Below are 24,332 nucleotides of genomic sequence, written 5' to 3'. Positions count from 1 at the left end.
TGCCCTTACGGTCCAATACGCGAATGGACAGGGAAAGGACATAATTAAGAGACTCTACTCTAATTGTCCTTTAGTATCAGGCTAGAATAAATGTGCTGTCCAGTGCCTTGATCCTTTACTATCAATAGAGAGATCTAGTCTAAATTGGGATGCATAAGTTGCAACCTGGATTGATAAGCAGCACCTGGTATACAAGAGAACTGCATGTGTGGATACAGAGACCACTCTGGTGGTCTTCTGTTTGAGATGTAGTTAAAGTAATGTTGGCAACATGGCTAACTAACTTGGCTAGACCTGTCATCGAATGTTGCCATCTGGGAAGGGACAAGCACAGAACATGGTTTTGTCTACGTAACTTTAGTGATATATGACATTAATTCGGGAAAGTATAGGCTATTGGTCTTTGTGCTGGTCACATGACACCCTCGTTAACAGTTAGTCATAGGAAAAGTTGATACATCATGAATCGCAAGGTCTGAAAATAAGAAGTTTACTTTTACTTTTCCTGTACATGCCAGTTTATTCACCTTCAGGACATTTGACATTGATTTAACTGTTTATTCACCATCAGGACATTTGACATTGATTTAACTGTTTATTCACCATCAGGACATTTGACATTGATTTAATTGTTTATTCACCTTCAGGACATTTGACATTGACTTAATTGTTTATTCACTTTCAGGACATTTGACATTGACTTAATTGTTTATTCACCTTCAGGACATTTGACATTAACTTAATTGTTTATTCACCTTCAGGACATTTGACATTGACTTAATTGTTTATTCACCTTCAGGACATTTGACATTGACTTAATTGTTTATTCACCTTCAGGACATTTGACATTGACTTAATTGTTTATTCACCTTCAGGACATTTGACATTGACTTAATTGTTTATTCACTTTCAGGACATTTGACATTGACTTTATTGTTTATTCACCTTCAGGACATTTGACATTGACTTAATTGTTTATTCACCTTCAGGATATTTGACATTGACTTAATTGTTTATTCACCTTCAGGACATTTGACATTGACTTAATTGTTTATTCACCTTCAGGACATTTGACATTGACTTAATTGTTTATTCACCTTCAGGACATTTGACATTGACAGTGCTGCAGTTCTCCGCGGGATCTTTAAGTGGGTTAAAATCATAACCGACACATCTTCTGCCACTTTTGCTGGGCTCGGGCTGGGAACACGTCCTGAGTAAAAAAAAAAAAAACCCAACTAAATAGCCTTTCAAAACTTGTTTCCGTTTTTGACTCAAGTCAAACTGTTGAACGTCAAGGAACAATAAGAATTCTCTTATTGGATTATATCACTTTTTTAAAATGGAGATTAACCTAATTAATTTTGATAAAAGTTATGGGTTTTAATTGTGTTTTAAAAGATGGCAAATTAAATGGCTTTCTTGCTATCGATATGCATCAATTTCTTGTGGTTAGTGTTATTTATGTTTGATAGAGTCACTTGGTAGAAAGCGCTCTGGATTGTTATGTTGTTTCTTTTCTAAAAGTTTATTTTATTAGAAGAGAAAAATGGAAACGTAACTCTACACCCCTACACCATGCAGGAATTAAATGGTCTCATATATATAGGGTTAATCCTAATTTTTTTCTTCTACATGCTATATAATTGTATCACGTGACTGGAAAAAGAAAATAATTGTACTTTTTAGATGGAAAGTAAACTACTTTAGAGTTAAGTACATCGTGTATAATTGTGGGGCTTCTCGCGACGTCTGGACAAAAAGGGGAGGTAAAACAGGTAAGAAAAAAAGTTGTATTTTAATTGTGTAGTTATCGATCATTTTTTTAAAAATAGTAACCAATTATTTCAAATGTTTCTTATTCTAATAAGGATCCTTTTAAGGTATAGCGCTTTTGCGAGTGGCGTCCCCGCATCCAAATCAAACTAAAACCTTTTTATTTTTTTCAAAACTTCGCTGACGTGATTTTTCTTATGTCAAAATGTTTGAAATTCTATCGACTGTCGTACAATGTTATGTTGAAGATGTTTATGAGACAAAAAGTCAGAGACAAAATGTCCTACTACAATTCTCTGTCAGGCTCTTTCCAAACACAACATGGCACAACCAACTCAAGTACCTGACAATTTGGACCCCGAATAACGTAATTCCTTAATCAGTCTACTAATAAACAACCTACACTGTCTAATGTTTAAGCCGTTGTGGCTGAGCGGTAAAGCGCTTGGCTTTAGAACCGGTGTTCCCGGTCTAAAATCCTGGTGAATACTTGGATTTTTTTTAAAATTCGGGATCCTTGGGTGCCTTTGAGTCCACCCAGCTCTAATGGGTACCTGACATTTGTAAAGGCGGTTGGTCGTTGTGCTGGCCACATGACACCCTCGTAAACCGTTGGCCACAGAAACAGGTGACCTTTACATCATCTGCCCTATAGATCTAGATCGAAAGATCTGAAAGGATAACTTTTTACTGTACGATTGGCAAAACAAAACACTGTACGAATGCTACTGAAGATACTGCTGTATCAAACTCTACTAATCTTTCAGCCTTTTCCGGGACTTATACTGGACTTTACTGTACCGGACCGACCTCAGACACGCTGTACCTGATTGAATCGGACTAAATATTACATAATCTTTCATATACGGTCTCCAGAAGCCTTCCCAAACGATAGAAATGCCACCGACTCGATGATTGTATCTGAATTGATTTGCAAGTGGAGTGTTCAGATCACACTATTTCCTGAAGAGTCAACCATTGCCACTCGTCACGATTCCACGCTTGCGGTACGCTGGCTTGAGTGATCTTGTGTTGAGTGATCTGTGTTGAGTGATCTTGTGTTGAGTGATCTGTGTTGAGTGATCTGTGTTGAGTGATCTGTGTTGAGTGATTACAAACACAGCTACCTTTTCACAGTTATAACATCATGTACAAATAAAACCAAAAATTGTTTTAATTAATTATTCTTTTCTTTTTCATTCTTAAAACAACCCGAGACCCGGACGTTGAAGCCTAAAGCACACCCCCAGGCCCCTTGACGGCTTATTGGGCATGAATGAAATTTTACCGACTAGGGGGTCGCCTGTAAACGTTTGAGAAACACTGGTTTAGTACCTTTGTTTTATTTTCTTGTGTGGTACCAACTATTTTTTTTTTTGGTTTTCAAATAGTAACGTGCTAAATTGGAGAAGCTGTTCACTGACCTGAAAAAGCCCACGTGACCGAAAGTACTGCGACATCTGGTGGAGCAGGACGTTTGAGTTTCCCAGGGAGACCACGAGCCATTAACTGCAACGTAGCAGCGTACAGATAAAAACAAAACAAAACTGATTGTAGCGACATGGGACATAACCAGAAAATGTCTAAAAGTACGCTAACTTTAGCTTCACTATATCGAGTATCCCTTCTGGAATTAGTTAATTTGTACAATCGTAATCATCACAAACTTACTTATTCCAAGATCCTCGTCAACTTTCCCGTCATAATCGTCATCTTGTTTATTGAGAAGAACAAATAAACTAAAGTTAGTGAAGCAATATGAAATAATTTTACCAGATAAACCTTAAAAAATACTTTTTAAATAGGCCAGACAATTGCAAAAACCGATACAATTGTAATCCTTGGATTGATACAAAAGAAGTGTGCTTATTCCTAGACTAATGTAAATTAGAAAGCACACTTACTGCAGGGCTATTGACTATGTTGGGGTCACGATTAGTCTCACAACAGCAGGTCATAGAGTTGAAAGTAAAAAGTAAACGATCTAATATACAACTACAATAACAACAAGAAAATGTTTCTTATTGTTTGAAAAAATCAAATATCAGAAAAGTCGTTGAGAGTAAGAACCCTATTGGTTCCGTTTCAAACCCTTCAAGTTCGCGATCATAGATTTTATTTTAGTTTTGTTTTTAACTTTACTACAAAGACCGCGTCACAAATGAGGGTTTTGAAACAGGATCGCAATGACCATTGGGCCCCACTATGACCTGCTGGCTACTATTAAAAAACAAACAAATTAAAACTTAATGGCTCTATCACGAGATTCCTAGGGCTGGCAAAGATAAAAAATATTCTTTCAGAGAACAGTACCAGGAAAAAGAAGAAGAGGCAGACAGAGAAAGCGATGGGAAGACAACGTCACATAATGGACAGGTCTGTCATTGAAAGAGATTTAAATCTAGGCTAAAGACAAAGAGGAATGGAGAAAGACGGCTACAAAATCATGTGTGGTGCTCCGACGGCTCATCAGACTATAGGATAGGTGGAGTAAAGGAAAATCCGACGCAATGAGTTATATGGGAGCACGGTGGTCGAGTAGTTAAGCGCTTGGCTTCCGAACCAAGGAGTTTTGCGTTTGAATCTCGTTGAAATCCCTATTTTTTAAATTCGAAATTTTTCAACTCTAATGGGTACCTGACAATAGTTAGGGAACGTAAAGTGGATAGTCGTTGTGCTGGTCACAAGCTGCCTCTACATTACAAGCCCTGACCTTCACATTTCAAGCCCTGACTTATACATTTCAAGCCCCGACCTTCACATTTCAACCCCTGACCTATACGATTCAATCACTGACCTTTACATTTCAAGCCCTTTCCTATACAATTCAAGCCCCGAAAAATTTGCCTAGATAATTATATTGTTACGCCGACTGACAACATAATACTTCATAATACGGAGAAACGAGGCGTTGACAACTGAAAGTCCTTTCAAGCTGTTGAGTCTCTGACCAAAAGTTTCAGTAACTACTGTCAGACAGGATTTGTAGGTCATTTACCTTCTTTGTTTAACAGTTCCTCGTCCACCAAGCCGTCACAGTCGTTGTCCAGCTCGTCCTCTCCGTAGAGGTAGCGCTGTGATCTGGAGCAGCTTTTGGAATACTGTAGGATATAGCAGTGGAATAGAGTCGGAAATCTATTGGATAGATACAGCAAACAGAAAATACTGGATACGTTGGATACTATTGTTGTAGTTTCTCGCGCATCATGACAAATACATGCAATTTTTATATGTAATTGAATATTTTGCTCTTGCAAACCAGTTTTGTGATGTAGATTTGTAAGAATAATTTGTATCCTCATGTATTAAATCGTTACCACACTCTATATACTTCATTTTACGGTATATTTTATATCAACTCACTCTGTCTGGCCAAATGTTTGTACACGTTATTTCTCCCTCGCCCAATCTCGGATCAAGCTGAAATTTTGCACAATTATTTCTTTTACCTGACAACACAAAAATCAATTTAAAAAATAACCAATTAATAAATTAACTATTGGAAATAAGTAACTTTGTTTGGTATCTCAAACAAGGGAAAGAAATAGTACTAGACTGAGGTGGTGGTATAAGCTGAATTAGTCCCTTTTATATTAGGCTGTATCTGAGATTAGTGTTTAACATTGCGGTACGTCGCCCATGCAGTTGAAGAGCCATGACTCACCTGCTCAACGTCGCCCCTGCAGCTGAAGAGCCATGACTTACCTGCTCAACATTGTGGTACGTCGCCCCTGCAGCTGAAGAGCCATGACTCACCTGCTCAACATTGTGGTACGTCGCCCCTGCAGCTGAAGAGCCATGACTCACCTGCTCAACATTGTGGTACGTCGCCCCTGCAGCTGAAGAGCCATGACTCACCTGCTCAACATTGTGGTACGTCGCCCCTGCAGCTGAAGAGCCATGACTCACCTGCTCAACATTGTGGTACGTCGCCCCTGCAGCTGAAGAGCCATGACTCACCTGCTCAACGTTGCGGTACGTCGCCCCTGCAGCTGAAGAGCCATGACTCACCTGCTCAACATTGTGGTACGTCGCCCCTGCAGCTGAAGAGCCATGACTCACCTGCTCAACATTGTGGTACGTCGCCCCAGCAGCTGAAGAGCCATGACTCACCTGTTCAACATTGTGGTACGTCACCCCTGCAGCTGAAGAGCCATGACTCACCTGCTCAACGTTGCGGTACGTCGCCCCTGCAGCTGAAGAGCCATGACTCACCTGCTCAACATTGTGGTACGTCGCCCCTGCAGCTGAAGAGCCATGACTCACCTGCTCAACATTGTGGTACGTCGCCCCAGCAGCTGAAGAGCCATGACTCACCTGTTCAACATTGTGGTACGTCACCCCTGCAGCTGAAGAGCCATGACTCACCTGCTCAACGTTGCGGTACGTCGCCCCTGCAGCTGAAGAGCCATGACTCACCTGCTCAACATTGTGGTACGTCGCCCCTGCAGCTGAAGAGCCATGACTCACCTGCTCAACATTGTGGTACGTCGCCCCTGCAGCTGAAGAGCCATGACTCACCTGCTCAACATTGTGGTACGTCGCCCCAGCAGCTGAAGAGCCATGACTCACCTGTTCAACATTGTGGTACGTCACCCCTGCAGCTGAAGAGCCATGACTCACCTGCTCAACGTTGCGGTACGTCACCCCTGCAGCTGAAGAGCCATGACTCACCTGCTCAACGTTGCGGTACGTCGCCCCAGCAGCTGAAGAGCCATGACTCACCTGTTCAACATTGTGGTACGTCACCCCTGCAGCTGAAGAGCCATGACTCACCTGCTCAACGTTGCGGTACGTCGCCCCAGCAGCTGAAGAGCCATGACTCACCTGTTCAACATTGTGGTACGTCACCCCTGCAGCTGAAGAGCCATGACTCACCTGCTCAACGTTGCGGTACGTCGCCCCAGCAGCTGAAGAGCCATGACTCACCTGTTCAACATTGTGGTACGTCGCCCCTGCAGCTGAAAAGCCATGACTCACCTGCTCAACGTTGCGGTACGTCGCCCCTGCAGCGACGTACATGTGTCCAGTGGTCATGATGATCTTCACGTAGCAGCCAAACTTTCGTCCGTCCATGTGGTAGACGACGTGGATGTTGGAGTCGTCCAGTTGTTTGATCAGGGCCGAGAAACCTGGTAGCGTAGTAATGACCCTAGGTGGCCGGTCTTTAGCCCCACGTACATATCTGGAGAGCAAAATTAACCCCTGAGAACGTTACATTCTTAAAATATATTCAATGTGAAAGAAAAGATATTTAAAAGAGAGCAGCTTTTGTGTTGGAAGGATAGTCTGTCAAGTTGGTAACGTTTTAATCTCAAAGTATAAAACTTGAATAGAGTTGATAAAAAAGAACACAACATAAGAAAAACAAATAAGATAACAACACAACCGATACGGTAAACCTCTCATACAGCATAAAGAGCAATTGTTTTTTTTTTAACAAACTATGAATGTTAGATAAAAAACAATTAAAAATTTTTAACCCACTCCATCCCCTCCTCTCCTCCCTAGAGAAAGAAGCCTGGTGAAGCGAAAGTAGAGATTAACAACACTTTATAATATTCACATGATGGGAATTCCGAACTACACTTAAAAGACAATACTCTAAATGTTCCTGAACATTAATTTATTAAATACTTTACTAAAGAGAGCCTTAGATTCGGAGATTTCGATAGCGATAGTCCTTTCCAAACCAGTGTAGGATCTACATCTAGGTCTAGTTCTCTAGCCAAATTTTTAATCTATTTATTTTTTTACTTTGAAAAATTATCACGGTCAAATGAGATTTTTCTACGATATACATCAACTGTTAAATTTAAAATAAAAATTGTTAACGCCGTATTTGAGATTAGCGTCCAGGTTCCACCCTTCAGATTCCAGGTTCTGACTTGAATAAGATTACAAAATGTGCGATTAGAAATATTTTTTACCCATTGTTTTGTTTAGCGCGATTTCGAGCTTTAGCCTTCTCAATACGCTCTGATCCTCTCACTCATCAAATGCATTTAAAAAGAAAAAAAGTAGTACGACTTCAATTCGAACTCGACGGCTCAAAGCTTCTCAGACCAATACACTAACCACTCTGCCAGCGAAGTGCTTATGAACATAGAAGGTTTTATAGCTGTCTATGGTTATTGTTACCTAATTGTCTACACCACCACATGTGTCAAGTACAATTTCTTTTCCTTGTTTTCAATACCAAACACCATTATTAAATACCAATAGATCTTTATCTAATTGTTTATGTGTCAAGTACAATTTCTTTTCTTTGTTTTCAATGCCAAACAAAATAACGTGTAAGAACGTTTTACCACACAAACAGAGTGTTTGATATGAGCTATTTACGTACACGTTGGCTGCGGTACTTGACTTGAAGTCTATATTAAGTCCTGGTAAGTCTTTCGTTAAGATCAATATGATCATTTCAGCTCTGAGTTTTGCAACGCTGAGATCTGGTATACTTTAAATAAAGACAATAAAACATATTAATGTGATTGAACAAAAAATATTTTCACTGCAAAAGTCAGAGAGGAACGGAGAGAGACGGTCAACAGGTCCTGTGTGGTGCCCCAACGGTTAAAGGATAAGTGAATATGGTGAAGGTGAATGCAATTTTCTTTTTGTTTCAATATCTAATTCCAAGCAATCAGATTTGAACAAGCAACAGAAAAAAGAATGCTTTTTTTATTAACAAATCTTATCTAAAGCTTATCTAAGGGAAAGAACCTCTAATTACTACTATTTATCTGAAAATTACAGGGTTTAGCTCCCTTTCTGCTATATAAAACAAAATTGTATAAAACAAGATTTAATTGGTAAGTACTAAATGATTAAATAATTGGTAAATTTTTTGATTGATTCGTGTATTGTCATCGACTATGAATAATTATGCAAAATTTCAACTTAATCCTATAATCGGAAGTGCGAGATAAAACATGTCAAGATGTGATAATATATACTATAATCTTTATACATCCAGATCTCTAATTAAGTAGCATTTATTACGCTTATCTCAATATCAAATAAAACAATCAAACTCCAACACTTAATTAACTGATTGATTGGTTGATTCATGTCTTGTCAGGTTCAATGAATAATTCTGCAAAGTTTTAACTTGATCCGAAAATGAGAAATGGAAAAAGTCATGTTCAAACTTTTTACCAGACAGACAGACAGACAGAGTGAGTTGACAATAAAAGTTTGTAATAAAAGAAAGAGTCAGACTGCTTTATGATTACAAGCACTGTTTTGTTTAACAACTTGAGGACCACCTTGTACTACTCTCCTAGTTTGAACTCCCGGCTCCAACTTCTTTCAGTTTTGTCTATCTCTGGAGTGCATTGGAAAAAATGTTAAACAATTCAATTGCAGTGCCAAAAACAATTTCACAAATAGATGGATCTATCTCAACAGAATGAAGAGCTGCCAGGTTGAGAGTGTGATTATCACAGTTCAAAAATGTTGCCTTTGGATTTATTTAGAGACAGATCAAAGTCCCGTCCAATGTCTTTAACAGTCTTCAGAACAAGTTCTTCATAATGTTGTTAATCTGGCTTCACAATTTCAAAGTAACCAAATAATGACTATTTTGTTTCGAATTTCTCGACATCCAAGTAAAGAAGTATAAGAGGTGAGAAACAACTAGTAACAACTATAAGGATATGAATCAAACCCTGTATACCAAGTTACTCCCTGAGACTTTCAAATTTGGACCAACCTCCCCCATCCTAGCTACGCCACTGATTTACGTTGTTGTTGAATGAATTGTTAAAATACTGTTTCTTTTTAATTAATATGACGTGCCACTGATTTACGTCGTTGTTTAATGAATTGTTAAAATACTGTTTCTTTTTAATTAATATGACGTGCAGAGATAAGATAATCATGCCACTTACCTTATATAATACCAATTGAGCCAGTTCTCACTAGGAACCAGCTGCACCATCGCCAGATCACCGGATTCATAATCCAATATGGCCACAGTGAACATAACCACACAGATAGGTACATCTGATGATATGAGTACTTGAGCTCCGGACTCTACAAAACGCTGTTTAAATTATAATTCAAACAAGCCAAATAAAAAAAAATACTTAAAAAAAAAGTTTATATAAGCTTAATATGTATATATAAATATGTCCACACATCCGGCCAGCCAATCATCTAAACATCCATTCACGGTACATAGAAGCATCCACTAATTATATATTTTTCCATCTGCCTGTCTATCCATCCATCCATCTATCTACTCCTCTATTCATCCATATATCCATCCATATAACCAATCATCTATACGCCCTTCCATCCACCCATCTATCCATCCATATAACCAATCATCTATACGCCCTTCCATCCACCCATCTATCCATCCATATAACCAATCATCTATACGCCCTTCCATCCACCCATCTATCCATCCATATAACCAATCATCTATACGCCCTTCCATCCACCCATCTATCCATCCATATAACCAATCATCTATACGCCCTTCCATCCACCCATCTATCCATCCATATAACCAATCATCTATACGCCCTTCCATCCACCCATCTATCCATCCATATAACCAATCATCTATACGCCCTTCCATCCACCCATCTATCCATCCATTCACCTTTCCTTCTATCTGTTTGCACTATCTGAACTTTTTATTCTTTCCAAACATGGGTCTTGTGGTCGTGCGGTTCGCGTGCTGGACTGTCGATGGTTCCCGGGTTCAAATTCCTTCCCCCGTCATCTTGCGGGAGGTTTGGACTAGGAAGTAAATTATCTTCAACCTTGAAGGAAAATCCAAAACATGGAAAACATTTTACAAAACATTTTTTTCTACAAATCTTTTCAAAATATTCTTTTGGGAACGCCTACCTACAGATCACATTGCCTCCCCAGTGACGCCCCTGTCCGACCATCGGTAGTCAACACAACTCACCTCCACGTAGTCGTCATTCTCTGTGACAATGACCATGTCGGTGCTGGAGTTGGTGACAATCTTGATGTTCATGGTTGGGGTCTGGGCCAGTATGCGCAGGCGCGTGTCTGTTGTGTGGTTAGGAGACAGGAAGTAGTGGTGGAAGCCCCAGCTGCTCATGGGAGACAACATGTCTGTAGATTTGATATCGATACAGCCCTCTCAGCTGGTTTCCCTAGTTCTTTGTTTATTACAATTCCTCTATTCAAGTCATCTAATGAATGGACACAATCTTCTAGAAGGACTAAATCTGGGTAGATGGAGAAGTTTCACAAAAACGGCTCCAACGATTTTCCTAAAAATTTGACAGTTGATGTATACCGCTGAGAAAAGAATTACTAGCTCGTTGGCCACACAAGTAAAACTCTAGTTTGACTGTTATATTTTTCTTTTCATAGTATTAAAAAAATATATATTTGGCCAGAGAACTATAAAATATTGTTATAACCCAAGTGGCGGACTGAGAGGGTTAATGTGTGTGTGACCTACTGACATACGAGGCTAAGGCGAATCACACAGGTCAACGACTGTTGGACAAGGGACAGTACTGCTAATACACACAAATATGGCCCGTGCTGTGGTCATGTGACAAGAGCCTTCACGGACCAGAGACAGAGCGTGTTAGAAAGAAGTCAGTCGCGGTTGAGTCCAGAAAATGTAGCTGTACGAACTAGAGAGACTAGTAATATTTAGTTAGGCAGTTCTGTTAAGTACAAGAAAGCATTTGAAGTTAGTGTAGCCAATTGTGTTTATTGGCTGTTGTTGATGTAATTGTAAATAAACCGCCACCTTGTTTATTGAAGCTAGGAAATAAATGTGATACATACATATATTAGACATAAATGGATAGCAGCACCAAGGACCAAGTTTTTTAAGAGAGAAAGTAGTGAATTAAAATGCTACGAAAATTAGGGGAATGCGCCGACCGAGGCTCGCACCTGGGACTCCGGATTCGACACCACCGCCTAGCGATAAATCACCAAGCGAAATTAACCTCTAGACCATCGGAATGTCCAAAAAAAAAACATTCTTTTGATCCAGAGTCATTTCGCCCGTATGCAAATGACCAGTGGTCAAAGGTCACAAGCCCTAGCTAGCCCCTCCCTCACCCCGCAGCATCCATTCACTAACATCTTCAATAGAGCCGACACTAGCTAGGGGTGCATTCCCTTATTTTCGTAGCATTTTAATTCACTACTTTCTCTCTTAAAAAACTTGGTCCTTGGTACTGCTATCCATTTATGTCTAATATATGTATGTATCACATTTGTTTATTGAAGCTCTTGTTGTCAAGTTCTTGTGTCAGATGTGCTGTGTTGTGTTGTGTTTAGCAGTGTTTGCAGAAGGCCTGATTGAGAAGAACGAAACAATATTAATCTTTAAGTCGAAATACGTCTTCGGGTATATCCGCATGTAGGTATTATTGACTCAAGAGTTTAATAAATTAATGTCCAGGGAACAATTGGCGCATCGTGTTCTAAGTCTAAATCTAATCTGTGTTTTACATTTAAAGAAAAAAAAAAACTTGTATGCCAATAACACTTTCTCTCCTAACAGACGATACCAACGTTGATTCCACCAGAATGTGGTAAAAAATTACGGAGAGAAAGAGTTAATGAATTATTACAGCATTGTCCTTGAAATTTCACTTAAGTAAATATTGTCAGCTGACTTTGCATATGGGAAAAGGGGGGGGGGGAAGAGAAATTAGATAACACATTTTCTGCTAGACATTTAAAAGATGGATAAGTACTATCCTTACATATATATGTGTGCGTATTAGTGCTTAATATTAGAAATCCACTTTCTTCACTTAAGCTGTCAGGAGAAGTAGTCGGGTTTAAAGTAGGCTATACGTCTCAGGAGAAGTAGTCGGGCATAAAGTAGGTTATAAGTCTCAGGAGAAGTAGTCGGGCATAAAGTAGGTTATAAGTCTCAGGAGAAGTAGTCGGGCATAAAGTAGGTTATAAGTCTCAGGAGAAGTAGTCGGGCATAAAGTAGGCTATAAGTTTCAGGAGAAGTAGTGGGGCTTAAAGTAGGCTATAAGTCTCAGGAGAAGTAGTGGGGCTTAAAGTAGGCTATAAGTCTCAGGAGAAGTAGTGGGGCTTAAAGTAGGCTATAAGTCTCAGGAGAAGTAGTGGGGCTTAAAGTAGGCTATAAGTCTCAGGAGAAGGCCATATGATGCTATCATATACACGACGGGAGTGTTTATTGTTGAATTATGTCACTTATGTGCCATATGTTTGTGTGTGTCTATTTTATAGATAATAACAAATATAACTAAACTGATCTTTAAAATTGAAACAAATAAGTTGTACATTCATTCAATAGTACTCAACACCAGTTACACTTTCGTAGACGTCTCAGCCAATACTACCACTCACCTTCAACGTGGCTCATGAAGTGGTACTCTCCCTTGGAGCTTGTCTCACAGTTGCCGGAGATAACTCCTATAGGATTCAATGAGGACACTCTAGTTCCTAGGAGATATAGTTCACATAATATTGTAGCAATAACGAATACACACGTATCTAATGAAGCAGAATCTTATAAAATGTCTTAACTATAGAAATAAAAAACAAACTTTGTACAAACTTAATTAGTAAGACACTGCCAGACCTTTTCTTTCACACTGCCAGACCTTTTCTTTCACACTGCCAGACCTTTTCTCTCACACTGCCAGACCTTTTCTTTCACACTGCCAGACCTTTTCTCTCACACTGCCTGATCTTTTCTCTCACACTGCCAGACCTTTTCTCTCACACTGCCAGATCTTTTCTCTCACACTGCCAGACCTTTTCTCTCACACTGCCAGACCTTTTCTTTCACACTGCCAGACCTTTTTTTTCACACTGCCAGACCTTTTCTCTCACACTGCCAGACCTTTTCTCTCACACTGCCAGATCTTTTCTCTCACACTGCCAGACCTTTTCTCTCACACTGCCAGACCTTTTCTCTCACACTGCCAGATCTTTTCTCTCACACTGCCAGACCTTTTCTCTCACACTGCCAGACCTTTTCTCTCACACTGCCAGATCTTTTCTCTCACACTGCCAGACCTTTTCTCTCACACTGCCAGACCTTTTCTCTCACACTGCCAGACCTTTTCTCTCACACTGCCAGACCTTTTCTCTCACACTGCCAGATCTTTTCTCTCACACTGCCAGACCTTTTCTTTCACACTGCCAGACCTTTTCTCTCACACTGCCAGACCTTTTCTCTCACACTGCCAGACCTTTTCTCTCACACTGCCAGACCTTTTCTCTCACACTGCCAGACCTTTTCTCTCACACTGCCAGACCTTTTCTCTCACACTGCCAGACCTTTTCTTTCACACTGCCAGACCTTTTCTCTCACACTGCCAGACCTTTTCTTTCACACTGCCAGACCTTTTCTTTCACACTGCCAGACCTTTTCTTTCACACTGCCAGACCTTTTCTTTCACACTGCCAGATCTTTTCTCTCACACTGCCAGACCTTTTCTTTCACACTGCCAGACCTTTTCTTTCACACTGCCAGGCCTTTTCTTTCACACTGCCAGACCTTTTCTTTCACACTGCCAGATCTTTTCTCTCACACTGCCAGACCTTTTCTTTCACACTGCCAGACCTTTTCTTTCACACTGCCAGATCTTTTCTCTCACACTGCCAGACCTTTTCTTTCACACTGCCAGACCTTTTCTTTCACACTGCCAGGCCTTTTCTTTCACACTGCCAGGCCTTTTCTTTCACACTGCCAGACCTTTTCTTTCACACTGCCAGGCCTTTTCTTTCACACTGCCAGGCCTTTTCTTTCACACTGCCAGACCTTTTCTTTCACACTGCCAGACCTTTTCTTTCACACTGCCAGACCTTTTCTTTCACACTTCCAGGCCTTTTCTTTCACACTGCCAGACCTTTTCTTTCACACTGCCAGACCTTTTCTTTCACACTGCCAGACCTTTTCTTTCACACTGCCAGATCTTTTCTCTCACACTGCCAGACCTTTTCTTTCACACTGCCAGACCTTTTCTCTCACACTGCCAGACCTTTTCTTTCACACTGCCAGATCTTTTCTCTCACACTGCCAGACCTTTTCTTTCACACTGCCAGACCTTTTCTCTCACACTGCCAGATCTTTTCTCTCACACTGCCAGACCTTTTCTTTCACACTGCCAGACCTTTTCTCTCACACTGCCAGACCTTTTCTCTCACACTGCCAGACCTTTTCTCTCACACTGCCAGACCTTTTCTTTCACACTGCCAGACCTTTTCTTTCACACTGCCAGACCTTTTCTCTCACACTGCCAGACCTTTTCTCTCACACTGCCAGACCTTTTCTCTCACACTGCCAGACCTTTTCTTTCACACTGCCAGACCTTTTCTTTCACACTGCCAGACCTTTTCTTTCACACTGCCAGACCTTTTCTTTCACACTGCCAGATCTTTTCTCTGACACTGCCAGACCTTTTCTCTCACACTGCCAGACCTTTTCTCTCACACTGCCAGACCAGTGGCGTAGCAAGGTACCCGTGGGCCCGGGTTCAATGATATATTGGTTAACCCCCTACCCCAATAAGACGAATGTAATGTGTGACAAAATCATCGAGTAATCTGAATGTATCGGTATATTTACCAAAAGACATTCCAATACAACTAGAGTCTACAGTAGAATAATTTTATTACGTTTGAAGCAGAACTCCAACACAATTTTTTAACAGAATTAAACTAATTAATGGTGTTTCAAATGTAGAAAGAAATGTTTGATGTGATCTAGTTCCCATTCTACACATCGACATTCCTAAAACACTTCTAGGTGTAAACGTTGAAACATTGATAGGCCTACAAACAAGTATCTAGTTTTACGTCCATTATTTAACAATAAATAGATCGAATATTTATTTATTAACATTTCTCTGACCTTCTAAGTAGCAAAGTAAGAAACCAATGCATCTATTTCTAAATTAGCAAGCTGATTCTTTTGATGAAACAATGCCCAAAGGCCATACTAGTATCCTGTCATATTGGGAGCACCATCATGGCTTTAGCCTCGAAGTTTACTTAAGGATAAATGGGGGATTTTTTTAATTACTTGGAGCATTTGTTCAGCCAATTATGCAGACGTCTGGCTCTCACAAATATGGAAACCGAGATCACTAAACAGTATATAAACAAAATAAAACTAATTTGATCCACTTTTTATTTGTCTGAGTGCTGTCGCCAATGAAAGAGAAAAATGTTGCATAATGGATGTTCTATAGTACCGGTATTTTGCCAGAACTGCAACGGGTCAATTATTTCATTTTGAATCTGTTGGGCTTTGAGTTCCTCCCAAACGTCAATATTCATAACAATTCTCTGAGGTTTTCGTATAAATATAGTTAACTTACTTTAGAGCTATGAACCAAGTTTCAACCAAACACCAAGCAATGATTAGTAAAAGACACTATTCCATTCATTTAGTCATCTCTCTATATTCTAGATGTTTGTTATAAACTTTCGCCCCAAATCAGTATCCTCATTCATTGCAACAGCACAAACATATTTAATTTTAACGATTCCTATGTAACACTCTGATGTTTCTCTGGCTTGATAAATATTTAAATGTTATTTTCATTTTATTTTTTTATTTTACCCACCCCCTTTTTTTATTCTGTTCTAATTGCATTTTTTTTTACCCACTACAGAAGACAACAAAACAATGTGATGAAGACTTCCGGAGACACAGTCGTCCTGACCGAATGTTCTACACTATTTTACAGTGTCAACTTTGGCGGATTTATTAGTAATAGAAACATAACAATCGTGCCAGTTCAGAGTCTACAAAACCATCATAGTAATACAACAGAGAGATTAGTTATAGTAATAGTACCTCTGTAGTGCACTTGTGCAACATTAACTATTTCATTCACAATATTTTAAATACAAAACAAAATTGAAAACAGATTAAGCTTTAAGAAAATTGAATAATTAGCAGCTGTATCAAAATTTTAATTCGTGACTATCAGGACTATCCCTATAGACCTAATTGTTATTGTCGTCCCCCCCCCCTTTTTCCCCCTGTACAACACAGTAATATTTTCTTCACCAAACTCTTCCCATACCCTCTTCCCCTCCCCCATACGTATAAATACTAACAATGGTTTTATGAACATACAGGGAAAAAAAAGAATGGGACGATAAGGAAACGATTATCACTTCAAACGCACGTATAGTTTTAGCCACCATTACAATAAGCCTGATGGAAAGTGGTTCCTTACATTAAAGCTTAAAACACTAGTTAATGTTTTATTGAGGTTAATATACATTTTGGTACACCATTCAGAATATTTTGAGGAAGCTTTTTAAATTCTATTTATTATAGATTTTTGCAAAAGTGCATTTATTTTTTTCACTTAGGTGTCATCCCCGAGCTTTCATGGTGGTCCCAGATGTTCATGAGTCATGGACCCATGGGCAAAGAGCCCCTTTGCGTCATTGTTGCTACGCTTCAGGCTGTGGGCCCCTAAATGCCGTGGGCCCGGGTTCATTGAACCCCTTTTCTCTGACACTGCCCGACCTTTCTTTCACACTGCCGGACCTTTTCTTTCACAATGCCAGACCTTTTCTCTGAAACTGCATACATACATACATACATGCATACATACATGCATACATACATACATACATACATAAATACATACATACATACATACATACATACATACATACATACATACATACATACATACATACATACATACATACATACATACACACACACACATACGCCTTACTTTCTGCTTAAAGTATAGATTATCAACTTCATTCTGACATGCATGAGCTCGATTCTTTGCAACAGACAATCAAACCTTTAAAAAAAACTCTGACGTCTCTTGTATCAAACACTTCAGGTCAGAGGTCAGCTCTTGTATAGCTAACAATAATAGCACATGCAAATAGAGGAAAATGAAAAAGCTAAAAAAACTAGACACACAGAAAAGAATGGGCATACATTCATATCTCTTCCACAATATATAAAAAACAGCAAAAACAAAACTTAAAAAAAAAGGTTTAAATAAGGGGAAGACTTTTCACATTTATCTTATCGTATATAATACAGACGTTATTTCAAAAAATAAGATGGTTACGCGTCATGCATTTAGTTATTCATATTAACCAATGACCTAAACTCTGCTAAGTCACTGGTTTTCCTGGCTAGCTCAGGCAACCCATTCCATGCTCTAATAGCACTAGGAAAGAAGGAGCATTTGTAAAAATTTGTCTTATCATATAGAACGAGAAAAGTACCTTTATCTTTGTGTGTTTCTGAGTATTTTATTAGATTTTAGTCTTGTATTTGAAGATTATGGTTCAGTTTTTTAAATGTATAATTGCTACTTTACTTTTAAGTCTTCTATTCTGAAGGCTTTCTAGATTTAGTGATTTTACTAAAGGTGTTACTGTAGTCAAATATGAATATTCGTTTGTTATGAATCTCACTGCTCTTTTTTTTGTCTATTCCAGTTTTTTTAATGTTTTCTTGAGTTGAGGGGTCCCAAACAGAGGATGCATATTCCAGTATTGGCCTAACCAAGGTTAAATAACATTTTAATTGTATGTTCTTATTTGATTTATAGAAATTTCTTTTAATAAATCCTAATGCTTTGTTTGATTTTTTTTTATAGTTTCACCAATATGGGGATTCAACGACAGTTTTTTTTCATTTATTATAACAACTAAGTATTGCGTTTTTAGTCCGGGTTACTGGTTTACCATGAATAAAATAAGTGGAATTAATTTGTTTTAGTTTTTTGTTACTCTTAATAACTGACATTTTGCTGGGTGGAAAGACATGCTCCAAATTTCTTGTGTTGTTTTTATTGTTTATTTTTATTATGCAATCGTCTGCAAATAATCTGACTTTTGTTCCTGAACTAATGCAATTTGTTAAATCATTTATGTAAATTAAAAATAGTAGTGGACCTAAGACTGTTCCTTGAGGTACACCTGAGTTTATTGAATAGGTGTTGATTTCGAGCCATTTATTATTACAATTTGTTCTCTCCCTATAAGAAAATCCTTAATTCTCTGATGCAATGGACCATCAATGCCAAAATATTTAATTTTTTTCAGCAAACTTTGATGATGAACCTTGTCAAATGCCTTGGAGGAAAAATCTCCATCTCGTGTTTATGTTATTTTTGCAGCTTTTTGTGTGTTAAATATCTGTTTGTTAAAACGAGTCATAACAACGTACCAGTGAAATCAGTTTTGCCATATTTGTCAGAGCCACAGTCATGGATTTGAAAATACTGATATCTAGACAGAGAGACGTGCACAAGTTACAGTAAATAGTGTTTGTAAAATGTCCACCTTATATGACAATAATATACAGGTAAAACATAGACTATTGCAAAGTACTCATATAATATACTACAAAGACTATTTCAAAGTATAACTATGAGTTTTTCAAACATAGGGGTGCATCTTCCATGGTCAAGAAACACTCTGGTGCATTACAATAATACATTGTTTTTAATTAGGACGATGATGAAGAGTTAACAAGCAAAATATAAAATAAACTTTTAAAAAAATTATCTAATAAAAAGAACCGCATATTTATAGCCATATATATCAGTACTGTAAGGTTGACTTCACATAATCAATTTAAAACTAAATTAATAGGACATAACCACATTCTTTGTATGCTTACGACTCTCAGTCGCTAACGGCCTGACTAGCAAGGGGGATAATGGAATTGTTTAACTCTTTGTCTCCTAACTGACGTTACCAACGTTGATTCCACCAGAATGTGGTAAATAATTACGCAGAGACAGAGTTAATGTTTCTTGCTATCGTTTACAAAGATTTCATCACAAACTAGGAGATTAGACAACGGATCACAGCGGCGATTGGGCCACGCAATAACATGATGACCACTGTCAAAAATAAACGCAAGCTTCAACTGTATGGCCATTTCACAGGGTTCTCAGGGCACGGAACAAATATTTTCTTCAAAGAACAGTACCAGGGAAAAGAATAAGAGGCAGACAGAGAAAACGATAACAGGCCTGCCGTTGGAAGAGGTTCTATTCAAGGATAGAGAGATGGAGAAAGACGGCCAACTGATCATGTATAGTGATGGAGACATAAATGACTCCTGGATCACTGCTAGGCGATGCGTCCGGTTCTGTGGTCCGTGGAGGTTGTGGTTCGAAGCTTATCTATGGTTGACTTTTTTTTTAGACTTCTCTAAAAAACAATTTGCACCTTAGTGCAGCGACTATACGGTACATGTCATGTTTAATCTCAGATCATGTCGCCGCAAGTACTACAAACCCCACCCATTGTTTGGATTTACTTCACATTGGCCACACGACAGAGTGGTGGTCAGTTGTGGTCAAACTGAATTTCTATTTGATTGGACCAATAAAAATGCTCTTATCTACTTGCCTTTTCTTTATCGTCACCATGATGATGGACTTGGGCAGGATACGCTTCTTGCCAAACGTCAGGACAAACTCCGCCCTCCGGCCATATTCCAAAGCTGACCAATCGTTAAACTGAATCAAAACTTCCGTGTCGTCTGTCGAACTGAGCACGTGGAATACTGGCTGTCCGCTGATAGTCACGTGACAAAATACAAAGCCGTATACACATATAATGAAATAAACAATTTAAGTGATACCCGAAACGAAGTACTATATTTAGACTTTCTCAGATTTAGATTTAGATGAAATATGAGTATTTTTTAAAACCTTTACTTGGTGGCTAATTGGTAGAACAGTTATTCTTGAGTAGGATTTTCAATATACAATTCTTTTTCCTTTTGGTCTTTTGAAGACATTGATGATGGGTACACATCTCTTTTTAAAATTTAGGAAACAGTCACAAAGGCACTTTGGCTGAGTAGGCCTACTAAAGTGATGGGAGACAGGGATTTTGAACTTAAGGATTCTGAGATCACCATAGCATCCACCAAACTATGATAGGTATCTGATATTAGTTTGGAAAGTAAAGGCGATTGGTCATTGTGCTGGCCACATGAGACCTTCGTTACCCGTAGGCCATAGAAACTGATGACCTCTACATCCTTTGACCTGAAGGCGGAACTTACTTCTGTTTTTAAACAACCCATAAAACAAAAACTTTCTCAATTTCTGAATACCAAAATATTCAGATACTTCTTATTTTAAGTCTCAAGTCAAGATAGTATAATACAAGGAATAATTATATCAGGTGAACAATCTTAACCAAATCAATGCTTACCACTTTAACTAACACGTATTTAACATTTATTATCTACACTACTTCAGGGTAGCATTATTTCATATATGAATGTATGTATATACTCACACGAGCGTGACCACGGTGTAGACCATGCCGAACGCCTCGATTGGGATGGCCATAAACCCGTCACGAGTGAGTCCATTGTTGATGACCAGCACTGATACGTTTCCGTTAGTGCCTATATGCACGGAATTGAAGATTCCGATTTTTTCATGCCTATGTTTCCAAAAAAACAATAGAGGGAAACATATCAGCTAGACGGATGGGGAGATATATAAGCTAGTCAGATGGAGACTTTTAGCTAGTCAGGAGACATATCTGCTAGACAGATGGGGAGACAGACCACAATTCATTGTAACGGAGGTAGGGGCGACCAATTTTTCTTGAGCCAGACGCGAGTTGCCCGTAGAGAATGCGATTGTCCTCCATCCGGCGAACTTGTCCGAGCCAGCGCAGGCGGAGTTACCTGAGGACTGTAAAGTTGCTTGGAATACCTGTTCGCACAAGAATCTCAGTATTGCACACTCTTTCTTTCTATGTGATTTTCAAGATCCTTCGGAGGCAGTGCAAGTGGAATGAGTTTAGTTTTCTCTCTTGCTTTTAGCAAGTAGTCCATGACTCACTGCCGTACAGTAGCGTACCAAGAACGAATGCCTTGTAGACCTCCATTTTGGTCGCTTCAAAAAATTGTTTCCATAGCAACAATAACAGACGACTAGGTAGAGCTCCGAGGATCCGGTTGAATGTAGTAGTGACGGCATTGGGATTTTCATTTCAAGTTTCAAGTCTGGACTAAAATTCACACATTTACCTAAATATACAAATTTGCCCAACTCAACCTAGCCCCAGCTATAAGTAGTAGATATTACTGGATGTAGTCAAGATGATGAAATGTCCAATCATTAAAACCTTGCGCAGAAACAGATCGACTCAATAACATAACTATCAATGTGTATCTCGGTGTTTCTCAAAATTTGCCAGCGCCCTGAAAAAAAAAAGTTATGCGCCCCTTCTTCCCTCAGATTCCTTGTGTCTAGGAATAATGTTAAGGATGTAATGAAAAAGTAAAGAACTTTACAGACATATTATTCTAACACAATTTTCAAGCTTTTCATTGTGAAAGGTCTTCAAACACTTTTAAGTGGATATTGTTACTGACGCCTCACGGGAAAATGGTAGACATTTTTTAAGATTCTGCTTATAAGTCAAAACAAATTTAATCGATATTATTTTAATTTACTTGGAGAATATTGAAACCTGTATCTATAACATTATGTCATTTGAGAAATAAATTGACTCACCTCGCCCCAACCCGGTTGTCAGGACATCGCGCCTCCAACTTTGAGAAACGCTGATCCTTCTTATTAATACACATTTAATTGTGATTTGCTATTTTCTAATGATGTGTCAAAGACTTAAGTTACTTGGAACTTACTTCATTTTGGAGGTCACTTTAATCTGCTTGGTCATCTTCGGTTCAATGGACAAGCTGTAACTAATGGTGGGTTCCACGTCCACGTGTAAAATTATTTTCCTGGTCTAACAGACAATATGTTGTAGTCGAATTATTTTCTTGTTTTTTTTTTTTAAACTTTTAGAAGATTATTATCGCATCAGTTCAACTTAGTTCAAGTATTGAAAAAAATTAAATAAAATAAAATATCCTCACTAATGTTTAGTTCTGGTTGTTCTGTTTGCTTATCTAGAACTTTTTTTTTCTAAATAGGCAATCGTGCTGTAAGTTAGTTCCATCTGTTAGCACGTTTTAGCCAGTGTTTCTTAGGATCATATTGTTCTGCTAAAAGAACATCTTGACCACGGAAAATAACCAGTTCTCTCTTTCTCACTCTCCAAAAATGTGTCAACAGTCCATCAAGATGCGACAAATCTCCGAGAATGCGCTCTTCTATTTCATCGTCCTCTTTGCAGTGAAAGCATAGTGAGTAGTGGTTTTCTCTAAAATAGCACAAACAGTACGCTAATCAATGACCGACTCTGAACTGTCATAGGACTGCCTGTTCATTGCATTCTCAATAGCCTCTAAAACTCGCTTTGTTTCTTTTTGTGTGTGTGTGTGTGTGGACTTTCTCCAGTCATCAAAACTAAGTGTCTAACTTTCAAAGACTTTGTTGAACAGCTAGAATAGCTAGAAAAAATATTTACCGAAGAGTTGATCACAAATATTCTCATAAGTGTAGAGTTCAGGTGGCCATGGCTCCAAACATTTCTCATCATGCTTACAACGAACGCCGTGCCTTGACTGGCCGAAGAGATTTCCTCTTTATACATCGCTATAATATATAAATGTATACAGTTAGAGTAGAGACCTTCACGAAACACTGAGATCCGGGACACATTTTAGTCTATAATATAAAATAAAATAAATAAATAAAATTATGGCTTTTATATAGCGCTACTTTCATGCTTATAGCATGCTCAGAGCGCTTTGGTCCAATCTCAGTTGTGGACCAGTTGGAGGGGGGGAGGGGGTATCTAGGAGGAGGTTTTTCAGGCGCTCAGTAAACACAACTCTGCCCGAGTCGGGTGTCGAACCTTGAGCCTCTTCATAGGTAGCCAAGACAAGTACAAGCGCACTTAGCCTCTCGAATTACCCTCTCGACCACGCTTCCCACTAAATATAGAAATATAGAAAAGTTCTGAATGTGAGGCAATATTGTAAAAGCATCGCAGGTAACCGATAAGCTTTCTGTGAACAACTCAACCTTTACTACAGTAGCAGAAATGAGACCTAAATCCAATCGTACAATGAACTCATGCAATGGCTAGTCACCATACTGCTGGCAAAATCATTGGCAAAAAAAAACAAACCCCATTTGGGCAGTTGTTTGAGACAAACATCTATAAAAAAGCTAACAAGATCCACGAAATAAAGAATCACCCTTTGTGTCAGGATTTTGTGATTTTACCATCACAAAAGAGATACAAGACACCGATAGCAAAGACAAACAGACACAAACACTCTTTTGTTCCCATGGGAATCAAATCATTAAATAAGAACAATCTGGTATAAACTTTGTCACATGTAAATTATGAGTGAGTCTGGTGTGAATGTACACTTTGGTTTCTTATAGTTATAATGTTTTTTGTTTGGTGTAATGCACAAATTGTAAGACAAATTTCCTTACGGATAATAAAGATTATTATTATTATTATTAACATCTAGATGTAAAAATGTACTTTTAGCTAAATTATACATGATTAATACTTGCATCTAAACATTATCATTTCGTGTACACTACTTATTAAGTCAAAACTTATTTAGAGTAGGGCTACTTATATCTCATATGTTTTATAATACAGATTCTGTAACAGAA

At 38.7% G+C, this 24,332-nt stretch overlaps 1 protein-coding gene across 1 annotated transcript in view; it reads right to left on the bottom strand.

Moving 5' to 3' along the window:
- The window catches only part of LOC106078937 (uncharacterized), a 31,310-nt gene that overhangs the window by 6,742 nt on the left and 236 nt on the right, over positions 1 to 24,332 (bottom strand). The window contains exons 2-15 of the mRNA XM_056017818.1: positions 23,161 to 23,288; positions 22,433 to 22,536; positions 21,064 to 21,213; positions 20,161 to 20,328; positions 18,965 to 19,026; positions 13,132 to 13,227; positions 10,709 to 10,881; positions 9,672 to 9,826; positions 8,126 to 8,236; positions 6,757 to 6,961; positions 4,775 to 4,877; positions 3,448 to 3,489; positions 3,201 to 3,285; positions 1,098 to 1,213 (exon numbers count right to left, since the gene is read on the bottom strand). Of these exons, the coding sequence (XP_055873793.1) occupies positions 1,098 to 1,213; positions 3,201 to 3,285; positions 3,448 to 3,489; positions 4,775 to 4,877; positions 6,757 to 6,961; positions 8,126 to 8,236; positions 9,672 to 9,826; positions 10,709 to 10,881; positions 13,132 to 13,227; positions 18,965 to 19,026; positions 20,161 to 20,328; positions 21,064 to 21,213; positions 22,433 to 22,536; positions 23,161 to 23,288 (1,698 nt within the window). The remainder of the gene's footprint in view (positions 1 to 1,097; positions 1,214 to 3,200; positions 3,286 to 3,447; positions 3,490 to 4,774; positions 4,878 to 6,756; positions 6,962 to 8,125; positions 8,237 to 9,671; positions 9,827 to 10,708; positions 10,882 to 13,131; positions 13,228 to 18,964; positions 19,027 to 20,160; positions 20,329 to 21,063; positions 21,214 to 22,432; positions 22,537 to 23,160; positions 23,289 to 24,332) is intronic.

Source organism: Biomphalaria glabrata, chromosome 18 (genome assembly GCF_947242115.1).
Source record: "Biomphalaria glabrata chromosome 18, xgBioGlab47.1, whole genome shotgun sequence".
Taxonomy (NCBI): domain Eukaryota; kingdom Metazoa; phylum Mollusca; class Gastropoda; family Planorbidae; genus Biomphalaria; species Biomphalaria glabrata.
This window is presented reverse-complemented; position numbering and strand designations above follow the sequence as displayed.